Source organism: Salvelinus fontinalis, chromosome 2 (genome assembly GCF_029448725.1).
Source record: "Salvelinus fontinalis isolate EN_2023a chromosome 2, ASM2944872v1, whole genome shotgun sequence".
Taxonomy (NCBI): Eukaryota; Metazoa; Chordata; class Actinopteri; order Salmoniformes; family Salmonidae; genus Salvelinus; species Salvelinus fontinalis.
In genome coordinates, this window is record NC_074666.1 from 87203611 (window position 1) to 87231526 (window position 27916).

The window sequence follows — 27916 nt, forward strand, 5'->3', positions numbered from 1 at the left end:
AAAAGTATGGGGAATAACAGTAGTATTCTTGCTGTGATAAGGTTGATCATGGGACTTTTTTTAAAGGATAATCGCCGCGGTCATTTTAGGGTACCACACTTACCGTTGTTCAACCCCATCACCTCTGGGTGGCGCTGCGGTGTAGACTACATTTGAACCACGATCGACTGTAAAAAAGCTGTTACAGATGCATGTAAATCACTCAACGTAGGCTATGACGAATTGTAGCCTTTTTGAGTAGCCTATAGTGAAACAATATTTTGACAGCGTCAAGACTTGTTTATAAACTCATAACAATATCGCAAGAAGTAGAAGTAGATGTAACAAGTAGGACGGCTAGTAACCTAACAGATTCTGACTACAGCCTACACGACGTGATGGAAGACTTTTTAACACACATCCATCATATTTTGTTCCTTGCTGACTCATACAGTGAATTGACAAATAATTCGGGACTTCACTTCTCCTCTAACTAAGGGAGCATTTCCTCCGTTACAATGACCGCTGGTGAAGAGACGCCTTGGTAGAGGAACATGCTGTGATTCATAAGGGAGTTATACTACAGACTTTAAAAACTCTGTAATAATGTTGCGCGTCGTAGTGGAATCAGCCAAAGGCATCCCCAAAAAGAAACTCGGAAGCCCAGATCCCATAGCAGCGGTAGTGTTCAAAGGTGAGTTATTGTTTTGTTGCCTCTTGCTGTGGCATTTAGCCTAAAATTTCTATTTGGTTTCAATGCCTTGATTGTTGGCTATTCTTGAGAAGTTCAAAACATCTGGATCAAAGACGTTCACCAAATGTAGGCTAATATAAATCAAAGATGAAGACATGCGGAGTTGCTTTCAGGTTGTAGCCTACTGTTTAGTTAGGCTACTTTATAGTTCTCTTTATTTTAAAGTGACATTATCATTTCTGCCCTTTGCTGTCAATGTTGGATTAGTCGACCAATTTTCTGTCTATAATTTATTCTTTGAACCAACAACTGCAATATTCCACAATAAGATGATATTCTGATGGATTTTGTAGTCACCAAACATTTAACATGTTCAATAAACACAAACATGATGCTCTTTGTATTCAAAGTGGAGATACTGCATCATTAACTGTGAGCATGTAAGGGCACAAAACTACTAGGAATTGCATTGAAGGTACAACAATGGTACTGTGCATTAGTTCTGAGATTCCCGAACCTCATTTTGCCTGCTTTAAGGCAATGAGTCACATTAAATAATGTTGCCTATATTGTGTTACACAGAGGGAAAACCCATTCCCTTATAAAGGGTTGGAATCTTCCATTCTCCCCCTGTCATGAAGAGCTCTGCAGCTGGGTCAATGTGCTTCATTTTTGTATGGATATTTTAGGACAAGAGTCAGTCCAAGATGCACATTCAACTTTCATGGTTCAATATGTTGCCACTGTAAGTTGGCGCACTATGTTACCAGCCCCAGGGACGTTGTAGTTATTACTCATTTTAAAACTACCTGTATATGTTAAAGGCCCAGTGCAGTTAAAAACATGATATACCTGTGTTTTATATATATTTCCATTATGAGGTTGGAAATTGAAATTGTGAAAATTATGATAATGCCCTTTTAGTGTAAGAGCTGTTTGAAAAGAACGCCGAAAATTTCAGCCTGTTTTGGTGGGATGGAATTTTGGCCTGCCTGGTGACATCACCAGGCAGTAAATTAGTTAAGAGACCAATAAGAAACAAACCTCTCTACCAACAGCTAGTTTTCCCCTCCCCACTTAAACCACTCCTAAACAGTCCTAGCAAAATGATTGCTTGAGAACTTTGCATTTTTGCAAAGAATCTATTTTTGTTTATTTTTGACCATTTAATTAAAAACAATCACAGAAACATAATTGTTACCCAGAAATGATTTGATATTCGGATAAAAACGTCTGCATTGGACCCAGAGAAATATATTCTACCCATGCATCTACTCCCGAGTGGCACAGCTGTCTAAGGCACTGCATCTCACTGCTTGAGGCGTCACTACAGACACCCTGTTTTGATTCCAGGCTGTATCACAACCGGCCGTGATTGGGAGTCCCGTAGGGCGGTGCACAATTGGCCCAGCGTCGTCCGGGTTTGGCCGGTGTCGGCCATCATTGTAAATGAGAATTTGTTCTTAACTGACTTGCTTAGTTATATGCAGGATACATATAAAAACGTATATTCCATGTTTTAATCTTGCCACTTTATGTAAACGCTACAGGTGAAAAGAAGAAAACTAAAGCAATTGATAGGGAACTCAATCCCGTGTGGAATGAAGTAAGTATAAATATTTACATTTACAATCCATCCTCTTTCTGGCAGTCTCTGGGAAAGTTGAAAAAGGCCTTGAGGGGAAAGTTTTATGTGGAGGGGGATATGAGAATGAATTAGGGAATGAGGCAAACATTTTGTCCGCTGTGTTAACTGTTTGTTGATGACTCAACATGGAGTAGTTATTATTAGATAGAGGAATGATAACTGTGAACACTTCCCCTTTGATTTAAAGCATTTGTATGTTTCATAATTTAACTAACATTGGCAAAGTTGCGTTTTTTATGAACTAACTCAATTTGTGGTTGCAGGTGCTTGAGTTCGACCTAAAGGGCTCCCCATTGGATGCGTCCTCCTTTATAGACGTGATTGTGAAAGACTATGAGACTATCGGCAAAGACAAGTACGTACCTGACATGTAGCTACTGTATATGTCTCAAAAGTTTTGTGAGAGAACACACATCACACACACCTCCTGCTAATCGGACGCTGCTAGTGAGGACGTGGGACATAGTGTTTTACTCAGTTTGACCTCTGTCATTTCTCAGTCAATGTGCCCCTCCATTAGTATGTGAACCTGGTCATTAGAATACAGTGTCTAGTAAGCACAGGTTATACAGAGAATGACTTAAAGGGAAAGTTCAAACCCTGAGGCCAGTGCTGAGTTTAAACTGAGTTGTAAAAAACTAGAGTAAGCACTTCTGCGGAGGGAGATCCATAATGTTCATTAAGGTCAAATCTTCAGGTTACTTGCGTAACCCCGGGTTCTCTGATAATATGAGTGAGCTATCTTACATATGGGGCATGGCCCTTTGGGGCGAGATCATAAGGAAGCTCCAATCACACAACATCTGTCGTAAACAGACAGGAGGCGTGGCGAATAGTGGGGAACCCCACTTATTATAATGCGTCAAGTCCCATACTCAAACTCATTATCAAACATGTTTTCCTCCTTATGCATATTGAGATACCCCAATCATATTATCAGAGAACAGGGGTTACGCAAGTAATCTTAAGATTTGACCTTAAGGAACATTATGGATCTCTGACTGCAGAAGTGCTTACCCAAGTGCTCTTTCAAATACTTTTTTCATTATCTCAAATATGGGTATCTCACATATAGTCAACTCCCATAGCGCTCATGTGCTCTCCGAAGCAAGATAGTCTCGACATAATCATCCCTCAGAGGCCCCAACACAGCAACGTATATGTCAGCGAGGGCACAGACGTCTAGTTCGTAAATCCTCATAAACGTATGAGGGGTAGCCCAACATGCCGCATCACCGCTTGCTAGTTCAAAAAACAGCGGGCAGTGTGCGTCTTTGCGCATGCGTAGAGATCTATGGACATTTGTTCATATTTTTCCACCACACTTGAGCCACCACTTCGGGATGGAGTCTCCAGTCCCCATACAGGGGGTTCCCTCTGGACTACAAGTCCGTGCCGGAGATGAGTCACATGTAAAGAGTGATGTGCGCTGCTCCACAGAATAATTTTGTGGTCTGCACAAACGCAGAGATCGGGTGCCACCTTGGTGGTTGATGTATGCCACTACAGTCGTATTGTCCATTCTGACCAGGATGTGACAATTCAGAAGAAAAGGCAGAAAATGCTTTAGTTCAAGCAGCACTGTAAGCAACTCAAGGTAATTTAAGTGAGCATGATGTAGTTGTGGGGACTACAATCCATTCAATGCTCTCCCCTCACAGACTGTGCCCCACCCTGTGAGAGATGCGTCTGTTATCACTACTTTCCTCACAGACACTACCTCTAGGGGAATGCCCTTGGCGAAGATCGAGGGGTCCCATCAGTGGCGGAGAACAGGCGTTGGGCAGACACCCAGCACTGAAAATATCTCATCCTCAATAGTCCCAACAGAACTACTGAGATGGTGGAGGCCATCAACCCCAACAGACAGAGACACGTCTTGAGTGTGACCGTATGACCCCATTGGAACATGGAGAGACACTGGTGAAGCAACATGATTCGCCTGTCTGATAGTGCGGCCTGGAAAGAGATAGAATTCAGAACCACGCCTAGATATTCTATTCTCTATGTGGGCACTAAACAACTGTTTATCTGATTGATCCTGAAGTCTACAAGGGCAGCTCTGTATCTCACTGCCTGATTCTGTTAATGGGAGCAGAGCAGGTAGTGGTCTATGTACGTGGAGATCCTGTGTCCTCTGCATCTCAGGGGAGTTAGGGCCACCTCCACACACTTGCTGAACGTCCGAGGGGCTAGTGATAGCCTGAAGGGAACAGCTAGATACTCGATACCCTGACAGACAAACTTGAGAAATCTCCTATGTGCTGGCAGAATGCTTTTGTGAAAATCCTTCAAATTGACTAGTGAACCAATCGCCTCGACAAACAAAGCAAGACAGCACGTTGTGTGTAAGCATAAGGAATGTGAACTTTTTCAAATAGCTGTTGAGGATCTGTTGGTCCAAGATGGAGCGCTGGAGAATGGATGAAAAGAAATGTTCCATCTTGCAAGGGAGAGACATGTCGGTGAGGGAGGCACAGCGTTCGGGGTGGAGGTGGTTAGCGAGAGATTGTTCCACTGCTCCTCTATACCTTGCATGTCCATGGCAGTGAAGTCCCTCCGGAAAGGGGTTTGTCCCAGTTGTGTTTAGCCTCCACCAAGCATGCTGGGATCATGGGGACATGCTGTCTCCTAGGGACGGTATGGGATGAGAGTCTCTTCCCATTGAACCAGTCTCTTTTGCCATTTTCGCACAAATGGATTAGCCTGTACTCCAGGCTGGGAGAGGAGGGCCCTCCACTCAGGGTGCTGGAAGGCCAGAGGACTGAGCCTTGGGGTCTTCCTCCCCTTCCTCATCCTCATTGCAGAAGAGTCACACAATACTGTTGTCCTCCTACTCGTAAACCCCTATACCTCCTTTCCCTGCTGCTAGCTCGTCAAACAGAGAGTGGATATCTGGGGGGAGACCGCCCATAACCTTGGCCCAGCTCGGGGTTGTTTCGTTGCCTCTTCGCCTGAAGGCTGGGAGGAAGAGGATCCTCGAGGGGGGCTGCTCTGCGCAATGCTCGCTGGACTCTGGGTTAGCAAGAGCCGCCTGAGCATGCTCCAGTCCCAAGCAGGCATCACAGATAGGATGTGTGTCCTTCACTGACATCATGTACCCACACAGGCATGGGTGAGCCGGTTGGGGAACAGGAGGCCAGCTGGGTACACACTGTGAAGGGGTAGCAGTATCCATAGCTCCGAATAGTGGAGGGTTCAAGGCTATGCGTGTACTGGCCGATGCTTAGCTGTCTAGCAAGTCCTGACATTAGCTAGCTAGCGTTCACCCCGTGGGCTATTAGCCTAGCTTTTGCTAACATGCTGCTAGCTGCGGATAGCATTCGTTTTTGATGAGCTAGCTGGTTAGCTTTACCTTGCAGCGTGGGCTAACAAAGTAGAAAGAGCTAGTGGAATGAGCTATCTCTAAGCGTGTGCTGGTGTAACAGTGTAGCTTCCGTCCCTCTCCTCGCCCCTACCTGGGCTCGAACCAGGGACCCTCTGCACACATCGATAGCAGAGCAAGGGCAACAACTACTTTAAGGTCTCAGAGCGAGTGATGTCACCGATTGAAACGCTATTAGCGCGCACCCCACTGACTAGCTAGCCATTTCACATCGGTTACACTGGCCGACATTTAGCTGTGAAGCTTGTCCTGGTGTTAGCTAGCTAGCATTCACCTTGTGCCTAATAGCCTAGCTATTGCTAGCACACTGCTAGCTGAAGGAAAAGCATGTGATGTAAGTCTTCGGTGAGCTAGCTAGGTTAGCTTTGCCTTGCACCGTGGGCTAACCCCTTTTTAAAAAGATTTCCGTTTTGAAAGTGCAGTAAGAGTGCAGTAACTGCAGTTGACCTGTGGTATTTTGGACGAACTAATTGCAGAATAACTGCAGTGTACTGCAGTTATACTGCACTGTAACTGCATTTACACTGCAAAATGACTGTAGTAAAAAAAACGGTGTTATTATGGACGCAAGTATTTGCAACATACTGTATTTATACTGTACTCGGACTGCAATCTTTTTTTGAAAGGGACCGAATCTCAAAATTCTCTTTTCTACCTTCGACTGTGGTGGTAATTAGCAGCACGAAGCAGGTACTGCTAAGTGGGCGAGTGGGGCAAAAGTTAGCCATGTGGCGCTAGTTTTGACTGGAGACTGAGAAGAACCCAACTTTTCCTTTTGGTAAAAGTACTTAACACTCTACACGAGAAGCAGTATCTTATCCTCGGTGGCGAGTTCACAATTAAGTCGGAAAACAATGAAACAAGTCGTGCTGAGGAGAGTGTAGAGAGAGCTTGTGATCTCCGTAAGGAAGAAAACGATAATGAGCTAGAGGGCGGGACGGCCTTATAATAGGTTGTGTGATTAGAGTGTCCTTGTGATCCCGTCCCGAAGGGCTTACCCCATACGTGAGATACAGAAACAAGTATTTGAAAGAGAACTTAGTTGATCTACAATTACATAAAAAAGCTCACGTTTTTCCATTGCAATGGGCCACATAACGTTTACAGGAACTCCTCTTGCCACGACAACATGTGTTGAGGAGAATTGTGTTACCGCAGAGCTTCAATGATTACCACGTTGGTAAGTGAAAAGTGAGAGGGGATTTGAAGTAGCACAACCCCTTACAGCTCCTCTACCACACCCTGTACCTGCCTCCGTGTTCAGACTCGCTGTGCTATGTGAGGAGGATTTGTCTCTCACTATGATGGAACTGTTTTCTCTCTCCAAAAGGCTATTGCTTCACCATGAGCACAAATCACTTCAAACTCAATAGATTCAAAATGGTCTCTTATGTGTCTACTCTATATCAAGAGAAACAGGTATCAAAATGCTTTTTCCTTCACATATTAGTGCTTTTATATTGATGAAACATATCTAAGCTGTATTGATGCTTCATTGTTGTTCCATTTCCAATGTGACATTTTTAAGTCACGTAATGAGCAGCCTCTATTTAGCAGCATGCTTTTCACCACTTCTCAGCAGGAACTCTAATCTAGATGTCTAGAGAGAGAGAGAGAGAGAGAGAGAGAGAGAGAGAGAGAGAGAGAGAGAGAGAGAGAGAGAGAGAGAGAGAGAGAGAGAGAGAGAGAGAGAGAGAGAGAGAGAGAGAGAGAGAGAGAGAGAGAGAGAGAGAGAGAGAGGAGAGAGAGAGAGAGAGAGAGAGAGAGAGAGAGAGAGAGAGAGAGAGAGAGAGAGAGAGAGAGAGAGAGAGAGAGAGAGAGAGAGAGAGAGAGAGAGAGAGAGAGAGAGAGAGAGAGAGCAGGCTATGGTAATGAGAGTATGCTTGAGAACCCTTTGCAGATGTGTGTGTATATGGGTGAGGTTGACTCATCTAGTATAAACACACACTCAATTAGGGGGGGGGGGTTGTTTTGGATATAAGGACATCTCCTAGTGACCACCATATACAATCATTTGTCCTGTTGAGGCATTTCGAATTCTCCATATCCAACGTCAGAATTCTAAAAAAGTCCAAAATGATATACACACATGGATACATACAGTATGTTTTTTCTGCCAGACACTAGACAGTAAACTATAGCCTGCTCTTGCCAACTCCCTAACTCATTGTCAATCCAAACAGGGCATGACATTGAGTGACAAGGAGTTGACATGATAGCACAAATAGACTGGCACAGTTAGCAGCAGGGCCTTTGATATCAGCAAAAGAAAGAACTCCATATTATGCTGTATTGTTTGACTTCATAGCGTGGAACTGCTTTAGACTCATAAAAGAGGAACTAGCCACTACCCAGTGCATAAATATAGCCAACTAGTGTGCTGACAGGTAGTGTGTGTTCCATATTATTAGTCAGCAACAGTCAACTCATTTCCTCAGACGGAAAATATTCAACAATGGGTATTTTGCATGTGTCTGCTCGCCTTTGAAAAGTCAAGTGCCAACTAATTGAGTCAAGACAAAATGTGAAATGTGTAAAATTCCAAGAGGAATAAAAACAAAAGACTCAAAGAGCATTCCTCTCTCAGCTTCAGAGTAGCCTGCTTTCAATGCGTGTGATCTATACCACTGACCTTGTAGTTCAACTTCATTTCCAGGACCTGTTTTAACACATGATTGTTTATCTCTCTGTGTGTGATGACAAATTACTTCAACACTGAGGTGACATACCCAAGAGGGGAGAGGCATGACAACATCCCACCTTCCCCCCTCTCTCTTCTCTCCCACTCTCCTCTCTCCCTCTCTCTCCCCCTCCAACCTCTCCTCTCTCCTCTCTTCTTTTCTCTCTATCCCCCCTCTCTCTCCCTCTCTCTCTTTCAATTCACTTAAATTCTATCTCTCCCTCCCTCCTTCTCTCTCAATTCAATTTCTCTCTCTCTCTCTCTCTCTCTCTCTCTCTCTCTCTCTCTCTCTCTCTCTCTCTCTCTCTCTCTCTCTCTCTCTCTCTCTCTCTCTCTCTCACTCTCTCACTCTCTCTTTCTCTTGTCTCTCTCCTCCCCTCAGCCTGATACACAAGGCCAGACTACAGGCATGCCTGTGGTAGATGCTAATTGCTCCCAGCGGTTAGTCTTTCCTCGTCCTCCCTTTCATGATTCTTTGCCCTCGTCTGTGGGATCGAGTGTTGTTCCTCACTACAGAGCACAGATTACATTTTTTCCCAGTGTTCTCCGGGGAAGGCTCTAATGATTGCCAAAATAAGCTATGCTAGGCTGATGTTTGTCATTGTGACAGCTTATTAAGATCACTCAGTTACAGGAAAGTCGTCTTCTCGCTACAATTCCATCACTTTGTTTTTCTTGAGTCCCTCCAGTCCAGTACAAGCAAAGTGCCTCAATGGTATCAACAATATGTTGACATATACACACTTCTTTAACTTGTGGCTTCATGGCACGATGGTGGCTTTGTATACATAACGGGAATAACTGAGATTAAGCAATGTAACATGATTCTTAATCATTGCGTAATAAAGAACCCTTCTTACCTTTCTAGCTAGTCCTCGGTTTCCCCATAAGGACTTTCATCAGATCTGTGTGGCAAATATAATTGCTCTATAGGACTTGTTGCTAGGTTTGTCAATTCTGAAAGAAGTACAAATGAGAACTGGATACTGCCTGTGATTAGTCAAAAAATGAATATATTCATACATATAAAATTACATACATCATTGTACACAAACAACAGAGGAAATCTGCACCTCTTTATGCAGTAGACCAGCAAGCATAATACATACATTTGTTTAAGTGATCTGGGTATGATATTATTATGTTACTGTATGCGTTTCCACAAGAAAGATTCATATCACATACATACAGGTGGTGCTCATTACTTTTACCTGTATTCCAGATTTATTGGCTCAGCTAAGATCTCTCTCCTAGACCTGGCTCACGGTCACACCAAGTCGCTCCCAGCAAAGAACCTGTCCCTGGTCAATGAGAAGAAACAGGACACTGGGGTGAGTTTCTCTATGGCTACCCACTTGTGTCACTAAGAATTAACAGCTTCAAGAATGAACAAGATTTATTAACATGTATAAGCATTTATAATTGACTTATTCTTAAAAGTAAATGAAGTGTAACCAATAATACACTTTATTGTAGTGACATTGTCAAGAGGTTCGGTGCTTTTGACTTAACGGCTAATGTGTTGGGTTGACAATCGCTGGACCCGGGTTCGAGTCCTGGTCAGAACTGACACACAAATTCCCTACATTGGTGTAAGAAGTGGGATGGCGCCCATAAGGTCACCGGAAAGGCGTGTACACATGAAGGACTTGGAATAAAGAAGCTTGGGGAGATGTTCTCTTCAAGGGAGGGGCTATTTCGCTACACTACAAGCGTTTCGCTACTCTCGCATTAAAATCTGCTAACCATGTGTATATGTGACCAATACAATTTGATTTGATTGGAGTAGCGACCTTAAGCCAACACCTAGGGACCTCGTCAAGAGGTTCGGGTCTCTTGGCGTAACCGCTAAGGTGTTGGGTTGACAGTTGCTGGACCCAGGCCTGAGTCCCGGTCAGAACTACCCCATGCATATAATAACAAGGTTAAAACGTCTTGATCATTGACCATACCATGCCAATGTAAAATAATGTAAGTTAAAGTTGTTAATACATTGAGACATTGTCTTGAAGCAGCATGTTGACATTTAATACCATCTTTTTTTAGGCAACCATTAATTTGATGATTGGGTATGAGCCGCCAGCTAACACAACTCCTAACCCTAACAATCAAACTGATGAAGACCAGTCGTATGGGGACACCGGTCAGTTTAACTTAACAAATATGTGCACGCCATCTTTTGTTTTGGTTAAGCAAAATGGTGTCCTTCTCTCATGAGATCAGTTCCAATGTCTTTGGTATGCCAGTAATGTAAATCAACTCTTATACATATAGTTTGGGAAAAGTATGCAGCTATCTCAGTGGTATGTTTGGGTTTGGTATTGCAGTGGTAGCCTGGTTCCCAGATTTGTTTGTGTGTTAGCCAACTCCTCTGTCGGTCAATGTCATGTAATGAGCAGTTGACTAAAGTACAGACAGATCTGATAGCCAGGGTTGTGTTCATTAGGGCACATAACAGGAAGCGTTTGAAAACGGAAAACAAAAGCTTGCATTTCTTATTGGGCAAGTCCAGGTAGTCCCTACCTGTTTCAGAGTTTTTTCCCCACCATTTGGTCTCCAATGAATACAACCCAGGTAACCAGGCTAGTGAGGTGGTGTGATGTTGTGGTTTTAGGCTTTGGTTGGTAGGAAGTATTGGAGTGGTACTGGCTTGTCTGTGTTCATTACACAAGTGAAAGGCTGCTTGCTGTTTATGGAAATGGAGGATGCAAATTGAAAAGACAAACAACACTTACAGCCTTTGGCAGACTCTGCCACGAGGAAACAGAATCAATAGAACATATTTTGTAGTACCTTCCATCGGGGGCTCGCTTTTGGAGTCAGGTCCGGGAATGGTTGTTATGTCATAATATCAGGTTACAGATGGACCTGCAAACTGTTTTGTTAGGTGATCTGAAAAACCACGATCAGTCAATGGGAAATATAATTTAACTCCTGGATAAAGTATTTATTTTTGGGGCAATATTGGTAGAAATGTTACAGATAGGGAGGTTCAGGACTCTCATAAGACATCGTAGTAAAATGGATGGATGTATTGCAAAAGGAAATAGCAAAATGGCATTATACTGGGAAAGATGGGTGAATCTGTGGACATCGGACGGTTGGAGTTCAGATTGAATGGTGGATTGGCGCTGTGGGTAAAAATCCAGCACTTGAGGAAATTAGGAATGTTTCTGTATGTCTAATTCTTTAGCTACAGGTACTGTAGATATGAGGGAAAATGGCTGTAAGTAGCAGTAGAAGTTTACTCTAATCAGGGTAGGGATGGTAGGGTATGAATTTTTGAATGTATATTTGAATATTTAGTAAATATACCCACGACACAAGTACTCTCAGCAGACAATATGCTGAACACAAGTCACCTGGACCAGAAGTCCCCACAAGAATCGTAAACTAAAATGTTTTTAACCAACTGGGGACATTTTGTAGGTACCCACAAGGTCAAATTCTATTTCTAGGGGATTTAGGGTTTAGGTTATAATTAGTTTTAGGGTTAGAATTAGAGTTAGGAGCTAGGGTTTGTTTTAGGGTTATGGTTAGGAGCTATGGTTAGGTTTAGGGTTAAGGTAATATTTTCGGGTTAAGGTTAGGGTACAGGTTAGGTTTAGGGTTAGGGACATTAGGATTTTAAATGGGACTGAATTGTGTGTCCCCACAAGGTTAGTTGTACAATACTCTGTGTGTGTGTGTGTGTGTGTGTGTGTGTGTGTGTGTGTGTGTGTGTGTGTGTGTGTGTGTGTGTGTGTGTGTGTGTGTGTGTGTGTGTGTGTGTGTGTGTGTTCTGGCTTTCCAGGTGGGGGTGAGGAAGGGAAGGATGGGGAGGAGGTATCCCTTGGGGGTCAGGTGGGGACCCCTGGAGTTCCACCCACACCTGGCCAGCCTGGTAACCCCAACCAGAGGCGTGTCCGGACCAGCCGCAAGAGACACCGGGCCCTGGCCAACAAGCCCCAGGACTTCCAGGTAGAGTCCATAGCTAGGACATGAAGTGCATGTCAAACGTTTAAAGTATCCTCTCCTCCTCATCTCTCTTTCCTTCATTTGCACTGATCTGAAACCACAGGACAGATGAAAGCAGTATGGTGGATGGTGGCTTTCAACCTCCAGTTCTTTCAGATCAGTGGGAGGGAAGACTAGCAAAAAACTACTGAGATGCAGCCCTGTATGGTAGTATGGGGCCCTGTTTAAATACTTATGAAATGCGTCCTTCATCCTATTTTATCTTACTTGAGGTAATCACTAATCTATAGGCATGAGAGGTGACAGCAATATGATAACTATACATTCATAAATCCAATCACTAACAGATCAGTGATTGCCTCAAGGAAGGAAGGAAAAAAGGAAGGAGATATGCATTTTGTAGTAGAACAGCACCTCTTTGACCTCTCCTATGATTGACAAATTAAATAAATAAAAGGCGTAATTAAGGAATTTTGTGTTTGTTGAAGTCACTCAGTGTTAGTTAAACTCTTATACTCTTGTCTTCAATGAACAGATTCGCGTTCGAGTTATCGAGGGCCGACAGTTGCCGGGAAACAACATCAAACCGGTTGTCAAAGTGAATGTGTGCGGACAGACCCACAGAACCAGGATCAGACGAGGAAACAACCCCTTCTTTGATGAGGTAATCTCTTCATAACTCCTTCGTTTTAAACTGCTCTTATTCTCAAAAATCAAAACCACTAGGGCAAAGTTACACTTCTCTGATTGCACTGAAGGGAATCTTTGTTTCAGTATTTCATCTTTTGATTGACTGTCTTTTTCACCTCTTTAAACGCTTGTCTTTCTAGGGAGTTTTTCCTAGCCACCGTGCTTCTACACCTGCATTGCTTGCTGTTTGGGGTTTTAGGCTGGGTTTCTGTACAGCACTTTGAGACATCAGCTGATGTAAGAAGGGATTTATAAATACATTTGATTGATTGATTGTCTATTTGACTCCTGCTCCTCTTTTATCTTGTCCTGCTGATCTCTCTCTCAATGCACTCCTCCTTCTCCTGCTTCAGTGAGTTTCATTCTGATCTTCTTCTCTCTCTGCAACAGTGATATGTGATATGTTTGAAAAAGCGGAATTCTCCGTTAGATACAATATCTATCCCCCTTGACCTCTCACATGCATTTTCTCAACATTTTCTAGTCAATTACTATACAATTGCTACAGTATGTCTGTATGAATTTCCTTCAAAATCAAGAGTATAAAAAGCTATGGAAAATGGTCATGGTTATGCCTTATGCCTAACTCTTTACTATGTACATAAATAAACCATGAAAATGTATATATCAACATTTTCAACATATCAACATATCAACAACTGTATATATGAACATATTTATAAACCCTCTCCATAGATCTTTTTCTTCAATGTCAACATGCTGCCTTCAGAGCTTTTAGATGACTGTATCAGTTTTCGGGTAAGTACAACACTCCCTCTTAGACTGGGTATAGTCTATATACAGTGTGTTCTTATACAAGAGTGAGAAAGACTTTCTGACAATGAGGTCGCTAATGTTGAACTTACCAAGTTGCACTTCGGTGAATAAGCTTTGTCACCTACTCAACCTGGTTGAAGTACTTGAGTGTCAGCACATTGAGTGTCAGATGGTGCATTTAGCACAGAGGAGGCGAAATGAGCCAAAGGGAATGGAAGGGGTGAGAAGGTAGTGTAAGGAAGGCCCAGCCCCTGGTCGTGTACCAAGGTTGTGCTGAACCCCCTTCCTGGTAGGGCCAACCCTCAGTTGTTGACTAGGTTTGACTGGACTTCCCAGTGCAGGAAAAGGCCCTGGTCATGGACCAAGGTGTGATCTGGACCGCCCAGCATAGGGAAAGATAGAAGTGGAGAGAGAGAGAGATGGTAGTTGTTCTCTTATGGTAGTTCTTCCAGGAGCCAGTGAATATCTTCCAAGTCTTTAGCCAGGTAGTTCTTTGGAGCTAGGTCTGTAGCTTTAGCATCATCTTGCTCTGAGGCTACCTTCGTGACTGTGGGCTTATTTTTCAGGTCTTGGTGCATCTTTCAATGGAATACCATGTTGGTCGAATGAGGGTTTTAAAACTTGCACGAAGGGCTAAAGTTGGTTGCCCCCAAAAGGAATACTGCCCTTGATGGGAATAACACTCTGGGGAGTGAGAAGGCTAGCAAGCCCAGGAGTCGTTGAGTGGCGGCCACCATGACTGGTCAAGAGTGCATGCAGCAAGCTAGTCCCGGCTAGTAGGGGTCGGGTGGGGTAGGGATTTGGACACAGAGCAGTTGTAGGAAGTCACGAGGGAAGCAAACCTGAGCAGGTCAAGAGGGAGCCACGTCAACCTGAGCAGGTGGTAAATTACCTTTTAATTGCGTCAGACCAAGGCTCTGCATCTGTCCTCATGCTCATAGACCTTAGTGCCGCTTTTGACACCATTGCCGCTTTTGACACCACCGCTTTTCACACCATTGATCACCCTAATTGGTTTACACGGACAAGTTCTTGCCTGGTTTAGATCTTATCTGTCGGAAAGATATCAGTTTGTCTCTGTGGATGGTTTGTCCTCTGACAAATCAATTGTAAGTTTTGGTGTTCCTCAAGGTTCCGTTTTAGGACCACTATTGTTTTCACTATATATTCTACCTTTTGGTGATGTTATTTGGAAACACAATGTCAACTTTCACTGCTATGCGGACGACACGTATTTCGATGAAACATGGTGAAGCCCCAAAATTGCCTACCCTGGAAGCCTGTGTTTCAGACATAAGGAAGTGGATGGCGGCAAATGTTTTAATTTTAACTCGAACTAAACAGAGATGCTAGTTCTAGGTGCAAAGAAACAAAGAGATCTGCTGTTTGATTTGACAATTAATCTTTATGGTTGTACAGTCGTCTCAAATAAAACTGTGAAGGACCTTTGCGTTACTCAGGACCCTGAACTCTTCTTTTGACGAACATATCAAGAATATTGCAAGGGCAGCTTTTTTCCATCTTCGTAACATTGCAATAATCTGAAACATTTTGTCCAAAAATTATGCAGAAAAGCTAATCCGTGCTTTTGTCACTTCTAGATGAATCTACTGCAGTGCTCTACTCTCCGGCTACCTGGATAAATCACTAAATAATGTTCGGTTAGTGCTAAATCCGGCTGCTCGAATCTTGACTAGATCCCAAATTTTTTATCATATTAGTCCAGTGCTAGCCTCTCTACACTGGCTTCCTATTAAAGCTACGGCTGATTTCAAGGTTTCACTGCTAACCTACAAAGCATTACATGGACTTGCTTCTACCTATCTCTCCGATTTGGTCCTGCCATACATACCTACACGTACGCTACGGTCACAAGACGCAGACATCCTTATTGCCCCTAGAATTTCTAAACAAACAGCTGGAGGCAGGGCTTTCTCCTATAGACCTCAATTTCTATGGAAAGGTCTGCCTATCCATATGAGAGACGCAGACTTGGTCTCGATCTTTAAGTCCTTACGGGTGCATCATGTTGCGCCAGGCTTATTTTGCTATACTTGACTTGAGTGGGTTGAGTCACTGAAGTGATCCTCCTCTTGCTGGTCTTGCGCCCCCTCGGGCTCGTGTGGTGGAGGAGAATTTTGTGGGCTATACTAAGCCTTGTCTCAGGGTAGTAAGTTGCTGGTGTGTTGATATCCCTCTAGTGGTGTGTGGGCTGTGCTTTGTGGGGGTTATATCCTGCCTGGTTGGCACTGTCTGGGGGTATTGTTGGACAGGGCCACAGTGCCCCCCCCCACACACACCTTTGAATGCTCGGCTATGAAAAGCCAACTGACATTTACTCCTGAGGTGCTGACCTGTTGCACCCTCTACAGCCAGTGTGATTATTATTTGACCCTGCTGGTCATCTATGAACGTTTGAACATCTTGAAGAACAATCTGCCCTTAATGGCCATGTACTATTATAATCTCCACCCGACATAGCCAGAAGAGGGCTGGCTACCACTCAGCCTGGTTCCTCTCTAGTTTTTTTTTTTTTTTGTATAAGCACTTTGTGACATCTGCTGATGTAAAAAGGACTTTATAAATACATTGGATTTGATTTTGATTTGATGTCATGGAAAGAGCAGGTGTTCTTAATGTTTTGAAAATGTGTAAATCAATCATTTTAAAACTCCTTGATTGTGGTAAACTATGAAGTAGTTAAGGACTAAGGGCTGGAATTGTTTCAACATCACTAATCCTCTCTCTCTCTCTCTCTCTCGCTCTCTCTCGCTCTCTCGCTCTCTCTCTCTCTCTCTCTCCACGCAGGTCTATGATTCATACTCCCTCAGAGCAGACAGTCTAATGGGGGAGTTCAAGGTGACATAGACATTTAAATATCCTTACATCCTAATTTACAAAAAGCGCATTTAATTTAGTTATTTACAGAGCAATATATCAATTACATCCAATCTATTATGTTTGCCTTTCATAACAATGACAGAAAACATTGGATAAATTACAGGAATCCTTTGTTCAAATATGGTGTGGCTACAATGCACACTACCACACTGTATTTATACAGTATTGAGTATATTACTGTAATCGTCCTTCCAGGCAATAACCTCAATATCCATATTTGTTTGATATTTAATTGAGTTGTCACTAAACATGCATTTTTATTGAAATTAAAGTAAAATGGTTGAAATATGGTTAAAATCAGTTGTGTGATGTATCTGTAACCAGACTTTATTTTTATTTTAACAGTTGGATGTTGGGTACATATATGACGAACCTGGTAAGTTCCTCTTTACAGAAGAGTGATACAGGAACCAAAGTATTATATTGATCTTCAATTATCTTCAAAGACATCCTTTGTGTTTCTGTGTCTGGAATGTGTATATTCTTATGGTCAACAGCCCACGCCATAATGAGGAAGTGGCTTCTCCTGAGTGACTCTGGTGACTCTAGCTCGGGGGCCAAAGGTTACCTGAAGGTTAGCCTGGTCATCGTGGGGACAGGAGACGAGCCACCGGTACGACTGCTGTGTCACTATGCTATGTCACCTCACACCTCACCTGTCTTTCTCTAAATTCTCTACCATTGTACTTAATGTAATATTGATTATATAGTTTATAAACTCAGCAAAAAAAGAAACGTCCTCTCACTGTCAACTGTGTTTATTTTCAGCAAACTTAACATGTGTACATTTTTGTATGAACATAACAAGATTCAACAACTGAGACATAAACTGAACAAGTTCCACAGACATGTGACTAACAGAAATGGAATAATGTGTCAGTATCTAGTGTGGCCACCAGCTGCATTAAGTACTGCAGTGCATCTCCTCCTCATGGACTGCACCAGATTTGCCAGTTCTTGCTGTTAGATGTTACCCCACTCTTCCACTAAGACACCTGCAAGTTCCCGGACATTTCTGGGGGGAATGGCCCTAGCCCTCACGTGGAAGGGTACCACGTGGAAGGGTACCACGTGAGGGAGGAGGACGTCTTCGCCGTAACGGACAGCATTGAGATTGCCTGCAATGACAACAAGCTCAGTCCGATGATCCTGTGACACACCGCCCCAGACCATAATGGACCCTCCACCTTCAAATCAATCCCGCTCCAGAGTACAGGCCTCGGTGTAACGATTAGTCCTTCGACGATAAACGCGAATCCGGCCATCACCCCTGGTGAGACAAAACCGCGACTCGTCAGTGAAGAGCACTTTTTGCCAGTCCTGTCTGGTCTAGCGACGGTGGGTTTGTGCCCATTGGCGACGTTGTTGCCGGTGATGCTTGGTGAGGACCTGCCTTACAACAGGCCTACAAGCCCTCAGTCCAGCCTCACTCAGCCTATTGCGGACAGTCTGAGCACTGATGGAGGAATTGTGCGTTCCTAGTGTAACTCGGGCAGTTGTTGTTGCCATCTTGTACCTGTCCCGCATGTGTGATGTTCGGATGTACCGATCCTGTGCAGGTGTTGTTACACGTGGTCTGCCACTGCGAGGATGATCAGCTGTCTCCCTTTAGCGCTGTCTTAGGCGTCTCACAGTATGGACATTGCAATTTATTGCCCTGGCCACATCTGCAGTCCTCATGCCTCCTTGCAGCATGCCTAAGGCACATTCACGCAGATGAGCAGGGACCCTGGGCATCTTTCTTTTGGTGTTTTCAGAGTCAGTAGAAAAGCCTCTTTAGTGTCCTAAGTTTTCATAACTGTGACTTTAATTGCCTACCGTCTGTAAGCTGTTAGTGTCTTAACGACTGTTCCATAGGTGCATGTTGTTAATTGTTTATGGTTCATTGAACAATGATGAGGAACAGTGTTTAAACCCTTTACAATGAATATCTGTGAAGTTATTTGGATTTTTACGAATTATCTTTGAAAGACAGGGTCCTGAAAAAGGGACGTTTCTTTTTTTGCTGAGTTTAGTAGAATGTGCGTACAATATCAATATGTTATACAACTACATAGAACACACCATTTTTCATCAAGGCTCTTCTCTACCCTCTCCTCTCCTGTGTGTTCAGACTGAGAAGAGAGAGCGGAACAAGGAGCAAGATGACATAGAGAGTAATCTGTTGGTGCCGGCTGGGGTAACACTCAGATTGGTCACTCTCAACCTGAAGGTGTATCGTGCAGAGGACATGCCTCAGAGTACGTGTATATTCCTTCTTCCTCCATCAGCAGCAAAGTATCATTTAGTCCAGTCCAAAAACAACCCCTTTGCCCCTTTCCTTATCCCTAAACCTCTTGTTTCTTCCACCTACCACTTGCCCCTTACCCCCTACCCCATTGGCTATGCATTTTTCTAGGTAAAGGAAACATGTAAGCAATATGGCAGAAGTTAGTATGAACAGCCAACACTATATGATTGCACGTATCTGCAAACACCAAGTGATTAAGGGTTATTTTGGAATCTGGAAATTAATTTCAAGTAATCCAACATTGTTATCAGTGGGCCTATTCTTTCAAAACGTTGATTGAACGTCTGTTATTTTTTATGTTGGTGTATGTTAACATCCATTAATTCCATCTTACAGTGGATGATGCATTTGTACAGACTGTGAAACAAGTATTTGGAGGGGAAGGCGATAAGAAAAACTTAGTTGATCCATTTCTGGAGGTCAGCTTCGCTGGCAAGAAGGTAAATCTAACACTCAGAACTCCTAGAAGGCAAGAGAAAGACAAAACGCAAGTCGTTAGGCAAATATTTTCAGATCTTTGGTTTGATGTTGCTTAATGATGACATTGTTTTGGTTTCAGCTGTGCACCAAAATTATCGAGAAAAATGCCAATCCTGAGTGGAACCAGCTGATCAACCTTCAGGTCAAGGTATGAACTAGCTCTCTCGTATTACATGTAGTACACCACAACACAATTGGATGATATGAATGGAAGCCAGACAAACACAACATGCTCTCATTTCCCTCTTTAGTTCCCATCCATGTGTGAAAGCATCAAGTTGACTGTATTCGACTGGTAAGACTTTGGTTATCCTCCCTGGAAGACAGATATGTATGTTTGGATTTTCAAACAATATTTATAACGGTTTACTGTGTATTACACTATCCGCATTCATGTATACCTTCACTTTTAAATGCTGCTACTTTGAGTTTGAAGACATGGATCTCGTATGAACGTTTATTAAAAACATATTGAACTTTTCACACAGGGATCGTCTGACCAGGAATGATGTGATAGGAACCACATTTCTAAATCTGACCAAAATAGCCTCATCTGGTGGTGAGATTGAAGGTATGCTCTCTCTCTCTCTCTCTCTCTCTCTCTCTCTCTCTCTCTCTCTCTCTCTCTCTCTCTCTCTCTCTCTCTCTCTCTCTCTCTCTCTCTCTCTGTCTCTCTCTCTCTCTCTCTCTCTGTCTCTCTCTCTCTCTCTCTCTGTCTCTCTCTCTCTCTCTCTCTCTCTCTCTCTCTCTGTGTCTCTCTCTCTCTCTCTGTGTCTCTCTCTGTCTCTCTGTCTGTGTGTGTGTGTGTTCCCTGTCTCATCCACATTGCATCTGTCCCTTCAAACAGATACACCTGCTGAAAATTGCACCAATCTGTCATCTGAAGGTAAAGAACCGTCATCTTTTTGTATGAGGCCTCCCTATAGGGTGGCAGGTAGCCTAGCGGTTAGAGTCTTGGGCCAGTAACCGAAAGGTCCCTTGTTGAATACCCGAGCTGACCAGGTATAAACATCTGTCTATGTGCCATTGAGCAAGGCATGTAATCCTAATTTGCTCCAGGGGTGCCTTACTACTATGGCTGACCCTATAAAACAACACATTTCACTGCACCTCTCTGGTGTGTGACAATAAAACTTTATTTTTATTGCTTTTGTCAAGCAGGGACAGCATTTGCAAATACTAAAGTTTGACTACAGATGTTGCATAGGCACCAGACCATGTTGTATTACCATGTAAAAAAAAAAAAACAGCTTCCCCATCTCCAGACCATCAGATTGTTAAATAGTCACTCCTAGCCGGCCTCTGCCCAGTAGCCTGCCCTGTACTTAGTCACTGTTACTAGCCAGCTACCACTCTGTACTCTAGCCTGCACCTTAGAGACTGCTGGCCTACTGTATGTACATAGTCATTGAACACTGGTCACTTGAACACTGTTTTACCCACTTCATATATTTTACCCACTTCAAAGGCTCATCCTGTATAACTACTGCTGTACACACGTTGTCTATTCATATACTGTCCATACCGTCTATACACACCATTATATACATACATACAGTATATACCTTTTATTTATATTCCAGACTCATTCTGATATTTCTAAATTTCTTTCTTTAAATTGTTTTGTATTTGTCTGTGTCACGTTCCTGACCTGTTTTTCCTTTTTCTTGTGTTTATTTAGTTGGTCAGGGCGTGAGTTGGGGTGGGTTGTCGAGGTGTTATTTTCTATGTTGGGTTGTTTGTGTTCGGCCGGGTATGATTCTCAATCAGAGACAGCTGTCAATCGTTGTCCCTGATTGAGAATCATACTTAGGCAGCCTGTGATTCACGTGGTTTTTGTGGGTGTTTGTGTCTTCCGTGTCTGTGTATGTTGCACCACACGGGACTGTTTCGTTTTGTCGTTCGTGTATGTAGTCTGTTCCTGTTCGTGCGTTCTTCGTATATTGTAAGTTCTCAAGTCCAGGTCTGTCTACATCGTTTATTTGTTTTGTAGTTTGTTGAAGTGTTTTCGTGTTTCGTCTTTACTTTAATAAACATCATTATGTCCACATTCCACGCTGCGCTTTGGTCCAATCCCTACTCCTCCTCTTCAGACGAAGAGGAGGAGAATGACCGTTACAGTCTGTATTGTTTTGTATTGTTAGATATTACTGTACTGTTGGAGCTTGAAACATAAGCATTTCACTACATCTTCGATAACTTCTGCAAAATATGTATACACGACCAATAAGATTTGATTTGTTTTGTTAACACTATCGCTCAGTCTGGTCGCCAGGCTAATTACACTGTACTTGGCAATGGACTGGAGTAAATATTACATTAATTAAAAAATATCTGTAGCAAACCATTTCACAAAGAGAACCTGCCTTTTTATTTCAGTGAGCAGTGGGGAGGCAGAGGTGGGTTTCCTCCCAGCGTTTGGGCCTTGCTACCTAAACCTGTACGGCAGTCCCAGGGAGTTCACTGGCCTCCCAGACCCGTACGAGGAACTCAACTTTGGCAAGGTAAGACCATACCTGGGGTTGAGGACAAGTGCTTCAGCTCTGGCAGGATGTTTTGTTATTTCTTATTGTAAATATTTGCATATCTAACATGCACATCTCTCTCACAGAAACATGCAATTATTAACTTCTTATGGCTGCAGGGGTAGTATTGAGTAGCTTGGATGAAAGGTGCACAGAGGTGCCCAGAGTAAATGGTCTGCTCCTCAGTCATAGTATTGGATAGAAAACACTCTGAAGTTTCTAAAACTGTTTGAATTATGTCTGTGAGTATAACAGAACTCATATGGCAGGCAAAAACCTGAGAAAAAATCCAAACAAAGTGGAAATTCTGAGGCTGGTCGATTTTCATTCAAGATCCTATTGAAATCACAGCAAGATATGGATGAGTTTGCACTTCCTACGGCTTCCACTAGATGTCAACAGTCTGTAGAACCTTGTCTGATGCCTCTACTGTAAAGGGGGGCCGAATGAGAGGGGAATTAGTCAGGTCTGCCATGACCTGACCATTCTTTGACCATGCACGTTCACATGAGAGGGAGCTCTGTTCCATCGCTCATCTGAAGTCAATGTAATTCTCCGGTTGGAATGTTATTCAAGATTTATGTTAAAAACATTCTAAAGATTGATTCAATACATCGTTTGACATGTTTCTACTGACTGTTACGGAACTTTTGGACATTTCGTCAGCTTTTAGGTAACGCGCTTCCTGACGTTGGATTTGTTTACCAAACACGCTACAAAAATAGCTATTTGGACATAAATGATGGACATTACCGAACAAAACAAACATTTCTTGTGGAAGTGGGAGTCCTGGGAGTGCATTCCGACGAAGATCAGCAAAGGTAAGTGAAGATTTATAATGCTTTTTATGAGTTTTGTTGACTGCACAATTTGGCGGGTAACTGTATGGCTTTCTTTTGTGGCTGAACGCTGTTTTCAGATTATTGAATATTGTGTTTTGCCGTAAAGCTTTTTGAAATCTGACACAGCGGTTGCATTAAGAACAAGTTTATCTTTAATTCTATGTAAAACATGTATCTTTCATCAAAGTTTATGATGAGTATTTCTGTTATTTGACGTGGCTCTCTGCAATTTCTCTGGATATTTTGGAGGCATTTCTGAACATGGCGCCAATGTAAACTGAGGTTTTTGGATATAAATATGAACTTACTCGAACAAGACATATATGTATTGTGTAACATGAAGTCCTATGAGTGTCATCTGATGAATATCATCAAAGGTTAGTGATTAATTTTATCTCTATTTGTGCTTTTTGTGACTCCTCTCTTTGACTGGAAAAATGGCGGAATTTTTCTGGGAGTTGGTGGTGACCTAACATAATCGTTTGTGGTGCTTTCGCTGAAAAGCCTATTTGAAATTGGACACTTTGGTGGGATTAACAACAAGATTACCTTTAAAATGGTTTAACATACATGTATGTTTGAGGAATTTTAATTATGAGATTTCTGTTGTTTGAATTTGGCGCCCTGCACTTTCACTGGCTGTTGTCATATCATCCTGTTAACGGGATTGCAGCCATAAGAAGTTTTAAGAATCAGAATTTAAATTGTTGTAGAAAATTAGCTCTTGTAGTCAAGAAAACTATTAAGCATTCACCCAGGGTTTATTCAATAGTTGTCACGCCCTGGCCTATTTTGGTTAGGCCATGGTGTGACTAGGGTGGGCATTCTAGTTTCTTTTTTTTGTTTTTTTGCCGAGTATGGTTCCCAATCAGAGGCAGCTGTCTATCGTTGTCTCTGATTGGGAATCATATTTTGTGTTTGTGGGTAGTTATTTTCTGTTTAGTCTCTGTTACCTGACAGAACTGTTCGCTTTCGTTTTGTTACTTTGTTCAAGTGTTTTTTGATCATAAATAAAATCATGAACACTTTTCACGCTGCGCTTTGGTCCACTCCTTCCGACGACAGGCGTTACAATAGTTACCTGTGCAGGGGAGACCTTTTCTGGACGTATTCAGCATTGGTCTCTCTTAGACAAAAATACATTTTAGCTTATATAGGCAAGGAACATCTGGTTTAGATCATTATTCTCTTTTCTGATGAGTTTCTTGGCAAGCTTATCTATTCTATAAAGCATACAGGTGTCCCCCCCTCTTCAATGTATAACACGTGGGATTGCCACGTTTCATACTCCCCTTCCTCAAATCCAGATTGTCCGGTGCTAGTTCAACTTGGATAATAGCTTTAAAGCACACAGTACAGTTGTCTAACACAATTGTCATTAAGCTGAATTTTTCCTTCACATTTTTTTTTTCTCAAGTAATTTCCTGTGTTGATAGGAACGTCTTGTGTAGCAACACGATTACAGTATCACTGTGTTTCGTCTGTCTGTCTGTCTGTCTGTCTGTCTGTCTGTCTGTCTGTCTGTCTGTCTACCTACCTACCTACCAGGGTGAAGGGGTGGCCTACAGGGGCAGAGTCCTCATCGAGCTCTCCACTCAGCTGGAGGGCAAAGCTGACAGGAAGCTGGACAACATCTCCAGTGATGACATCCTGATGGCCCAGGTACACAGAGAGGGTGGGACCCTGTCATAGCTGGGATATTGTTGCTTCATGTATTAATAAAGGTCTGAAACAGGGTTGGTGTCAATTCCAATTGAAGTCAGTCAATTCAAGAAGTAATTTGAAATTCCAGTTCAATCATTTAAAAAAGGGCATATATTTCCCATGACTTCTCAATAAACTGTAAGGTGGAAGCTATTTACTTCAAAAGTAATTCAAATTACTTTCGGAATTGACTTCCTTCAATTCGAATTGACCCCAACCTTGGTACGAAAGAACTGATGATAAATGGATAGAGAAAGCTAGAAGGGAAAAGTTTACCCTCCAACCAGATTTATTGTGTGTAGACCAGTGTTTCCATATCCAATTTTGTTTTAGTCCCACAATAACACACCTTTAATGAATGTACAATGGAATAAAGCACCCCTGACCTCTTGTTTGTGCTTTCAGAAGTACCAGCGGAGGAGGAAGTTCTCGCTGTGTGCTGTGTTCCACAGCTCCTGCATGCTCCAGGAGCCCGGTGAGCCAATCCAGTTCGAGGTCAGCATCGGTAACTACGGCAACAAGCTGGACTCCACCTGCATGCCGCTGGCATCCACAACCCAATACAGCTGTGCTGTGTTTGACGGTGAGAAAACCTAGACTATACACCAGTGTTCTTCAATCCTGATGGGTACCCTCCTGGTGTGCTAGCTATTGTTCCAGCCCAGTGCCAACACATTAGACCTTGATTAGACCTGATATCTGAATGTTTACAAAATAAAGCTTTTTTTAGCACCCATGCTTCGGGAGCATGTGTTTGTTTATCTATCAATTCTAAAGGCACAAGGCAGACGAACTATACACAGTCATGCATATGAAAACAGGAAAACATACAGTGCCTTCGGAAGGTATTGAAACCCTTTGACTTTTTCCACATTTTGTTACGTTACAGCCTTATTCTAAATGGATGAAATAAAGCAAATTCCTCAGCAATCTACAAACAGTACCCCATAATGACAAAGCGAGAACAGGTTTTTAGAAATGTTTGCTAATTTATAAAAAAATAAAAAACAGAAATATCACATTTACATAAGTATTCAGACCCTTTACTCAGTACTTTGTTGAAGCACCTTTGTCAGCGATTACAGCCTTGTGTCTTCTTGGGTATGACGCTACAAGGTTGGCTTAGCTGTATTTGGGGAGTTTCTCACAATTTTCTCTGCAGATCCTCTCAAGCTCTGTCAGGTTGGATGGGGAGTGTTGCTGCACAGCTATTTTCAGGTCTCTTCAGAGATGTTCGATCGGGTTCAAGTCGTGCTCTGGTAGGGGCACTCAAGGACATTCAGAAACCTGTTTTTGCTTTGTCATTATGGGGTATTGTGTGTAGATTGATGAGGGAAAAAAACTATTTAATCAATGCTTTCCGAATACTTCTAATGCCTATCAAAAGTGCATTGCTGTTCCCAGTGCAGTAGAGACATCCCCATACAGCAGGACTAAATTGTCAAGTTGTACAGGTATATACCACTCTGCAGCTTGAACTGAATATGACTTAGTTCTGTTTCTCCTATAGGTAACCACTACTATTACCTGCCCTGGGCTGACACCAAACCTGTTGTCATCCTCACATCCTTCTGGGAAGACATTAGCCACCGATTGGATTCAGTCAACATCATCCTCTACATCGCAGATAGACTGGTGAGAAACACTTTCAACAAATCGACCAATCAAATAATAAATCAACCAATCATGGGATAATTCTCAGTTGTTGCAACTTTATTATTTTGTTGTCATTTCTTCCAGGAATCCAACCTCACTTCTTTGAGAACAGCCATCCTTGCCAAAGCCTCAGAGGCGCGCTTGGCTGAGATCTGGCTCAAACTCATCAACCACATGATTGAGGATCTGAGCAAGTAAGACATTCATCGATCGTATCTCAGCCTATGAAAGTTTCTTGCTAGGTTCTGTTAGCTTACTTCTAACTTATCCTAGCTTCATGCTAGATTCAGATCGCTTCATGATATGTTCTGATAACTTAATGCTTGGTTGTGATAATTTCATGCTAGGTTCTGGTAGCTTTGTGCTTAGTTGTGATAGCTTCACCCTAGCTTCACATTCGTTAGTTAATGTGAGGTTGTAATAGCTTTCTGCTAGGTTCTGATAGCTTCATGATACGTTTTGATAGTTGAACACTAGCTTCTGAAAGCTTTATGATAGGTTTTGATTGCTTAATGCTAGGTTCTTATAGCATCATATAGGTTCTTCTAGCTTTAAAGCTTCTGATAGCTTCAGTATAGTTTCTGTAGCCTCATGCTAGCTTCTGATAGCTTTCAGGTACCAGAGCTTGAGGGCAGGCCCAACCTGACGGCGCTGGACGTCCAGATTAAGAAGCTGCGTGATTCGGCAGTGGCCAGCATCAGAGAGATGGCCAAACGCTTGAAGGAAGAGGCCACCGACGTTCTAGCCACTCTGACAGACATCGAGGACTGGCTGGAGAGACTGAAACAGCTTGCAGAGGAGGTCAGGAGCAACAAGACATTGACATTCTCACAACATTCAGGGTTCAATAGCACATTGATTATTGGAATGTCCTTAAAGTAAGGGCGTGCCCTTATTTTGAGGGTGCCATGACTTGTTATGCTAGTGCCAAGCCCACTCAATTTGAACCCTGAGCACACGTACCAGCCTGTGAATTGAATTGTCTCTCGCTCTCTCTCTACTACTATCAACGGAAAACTCTCTCTCCCCATCTCTTAATAATCTCTCTTTCATACCTGTATTTCGCTCAGCCCCAGAACAGTATGCCTGACGTGGTGATCTGGATGCTGCGTGGAGAGAGGAGGGTGGCGTACGCCCGTCTCCCAGCCAATCAGATCCTCTACTCCACCTACAGTGAGCAGGCCTGTGGGAAATACTGTGGCAGGACCCAGACCATCTTCATGCAGGTACTAGGATGGAGAACAGACTGATACTAGTGATAAGAGTAGTAGTAGTAGTAGTAAGTGTAGCAGTATGATAATGGTAGGGAAATTCTACGGCAGGACCCATACTATCTTAATGCAGGTATTATGATGGAGAACAGAGACTACTGATCATGCTACTAATATTATCACTAGTATTAGTGCTAATAGTAGTAGTACTTGTTTAAGTAGTAGTAGTAGTAGTGGTATAATTAAGCAATAAGGCCCGAGGGGGTGTGGTATGTGGCCAATATACCATGGCTAAGGGCTGTATCCAGGCACTCCTTGTTGTATATTGGCCATATACCACACCCTCTCAGGTCTTATTACTTAAGTATAGTACAGGGGTCGGCAACAGGTGTCACGTGAGCTAAAACCAGCCCGTAAGTGATTTTTTTGACCCCCACCCCCACTCAACGTTTTTTATGGGGAAAATATATATATAGAAATAAATAAAGGATTGTTTT

At 42.8% G+C, this 27916-nt stretch overlaps 1 protein-coding gene across 1 annotated transcript in view; it reads left to right on the forward strand.

The window, feature by feature from the left end:
- Positions 1-252: 252 nt before the first annotated feature.
- Positions 253-27916, forward strand: part of LOC129830467 (myoferlin-like) — a 60281-nt gene continuing 32617 nt past the window's right edge. Inside the window, exons 1-24 of the mRNA XM_055893077.1 lie at positions 253-673; positions 2224-2279; positions 2585-2676; positions 9609-9717; positions 10433-10529; positions 12180-12346; positions 12879-13007; positions 13730-13792; positions 16619-16669; positions 17057-17087; positions 17209-17324; positions 18825-18951; positions 19338-19441; positions 19561-19629; positions 19733-19776; positions 19970-20052; positions 20329-20367; positions 21861-21985; positions 24397-24510; positions 24958-25135; positions 26063-26187; positions 26293-26402; positions 26817-27009; positions 27279-27434. Of these exons, the coding sequence (XP_055749052.1) occupies positions 586-673; positions 2224-2279; positions 2585-2676; positions 9609-9717; positions 10433-10529; positions 12180-12346; positions 12879-13007; positions 13730-13792; positions 16619-16669; positions 17057-17087; positions 17209-17324; positions 18825-18951; positions 19338-19441; positions 19561-19629; positions 19733-19776; positions 19970-20052; positions 20329-20367; positions 21861-21985; positions 24397-24510; positions 24958-25135; positions 26063-26187; positions 26293-26402; positions 26817-27009; positions 27279-27434 (2466 nt within the window). The 5' untranslated portion in view covers positions 253-585. The remainder of the gene's footprint in view (positions 674-2223; positions 2280-2584; positions 2677-9608; positions 9718-10432; positions 10530-12179; positions 12347-12878; positions 13008-13729; positions 13793-16618; positions 16670-17056; positions 17088-17208; positions 17325-18824; positions 18952-19337; positions 19442-19560; positions 19630-19732; positions 19777-19969; positions 20053-20328; positions 20368-21860; positions 21986-24396; positions 24511-24957; positions 25136-26062; positions 26188-26292; positions 26403-26816; positions 27010-27278; positions 27435-27916) is intronic.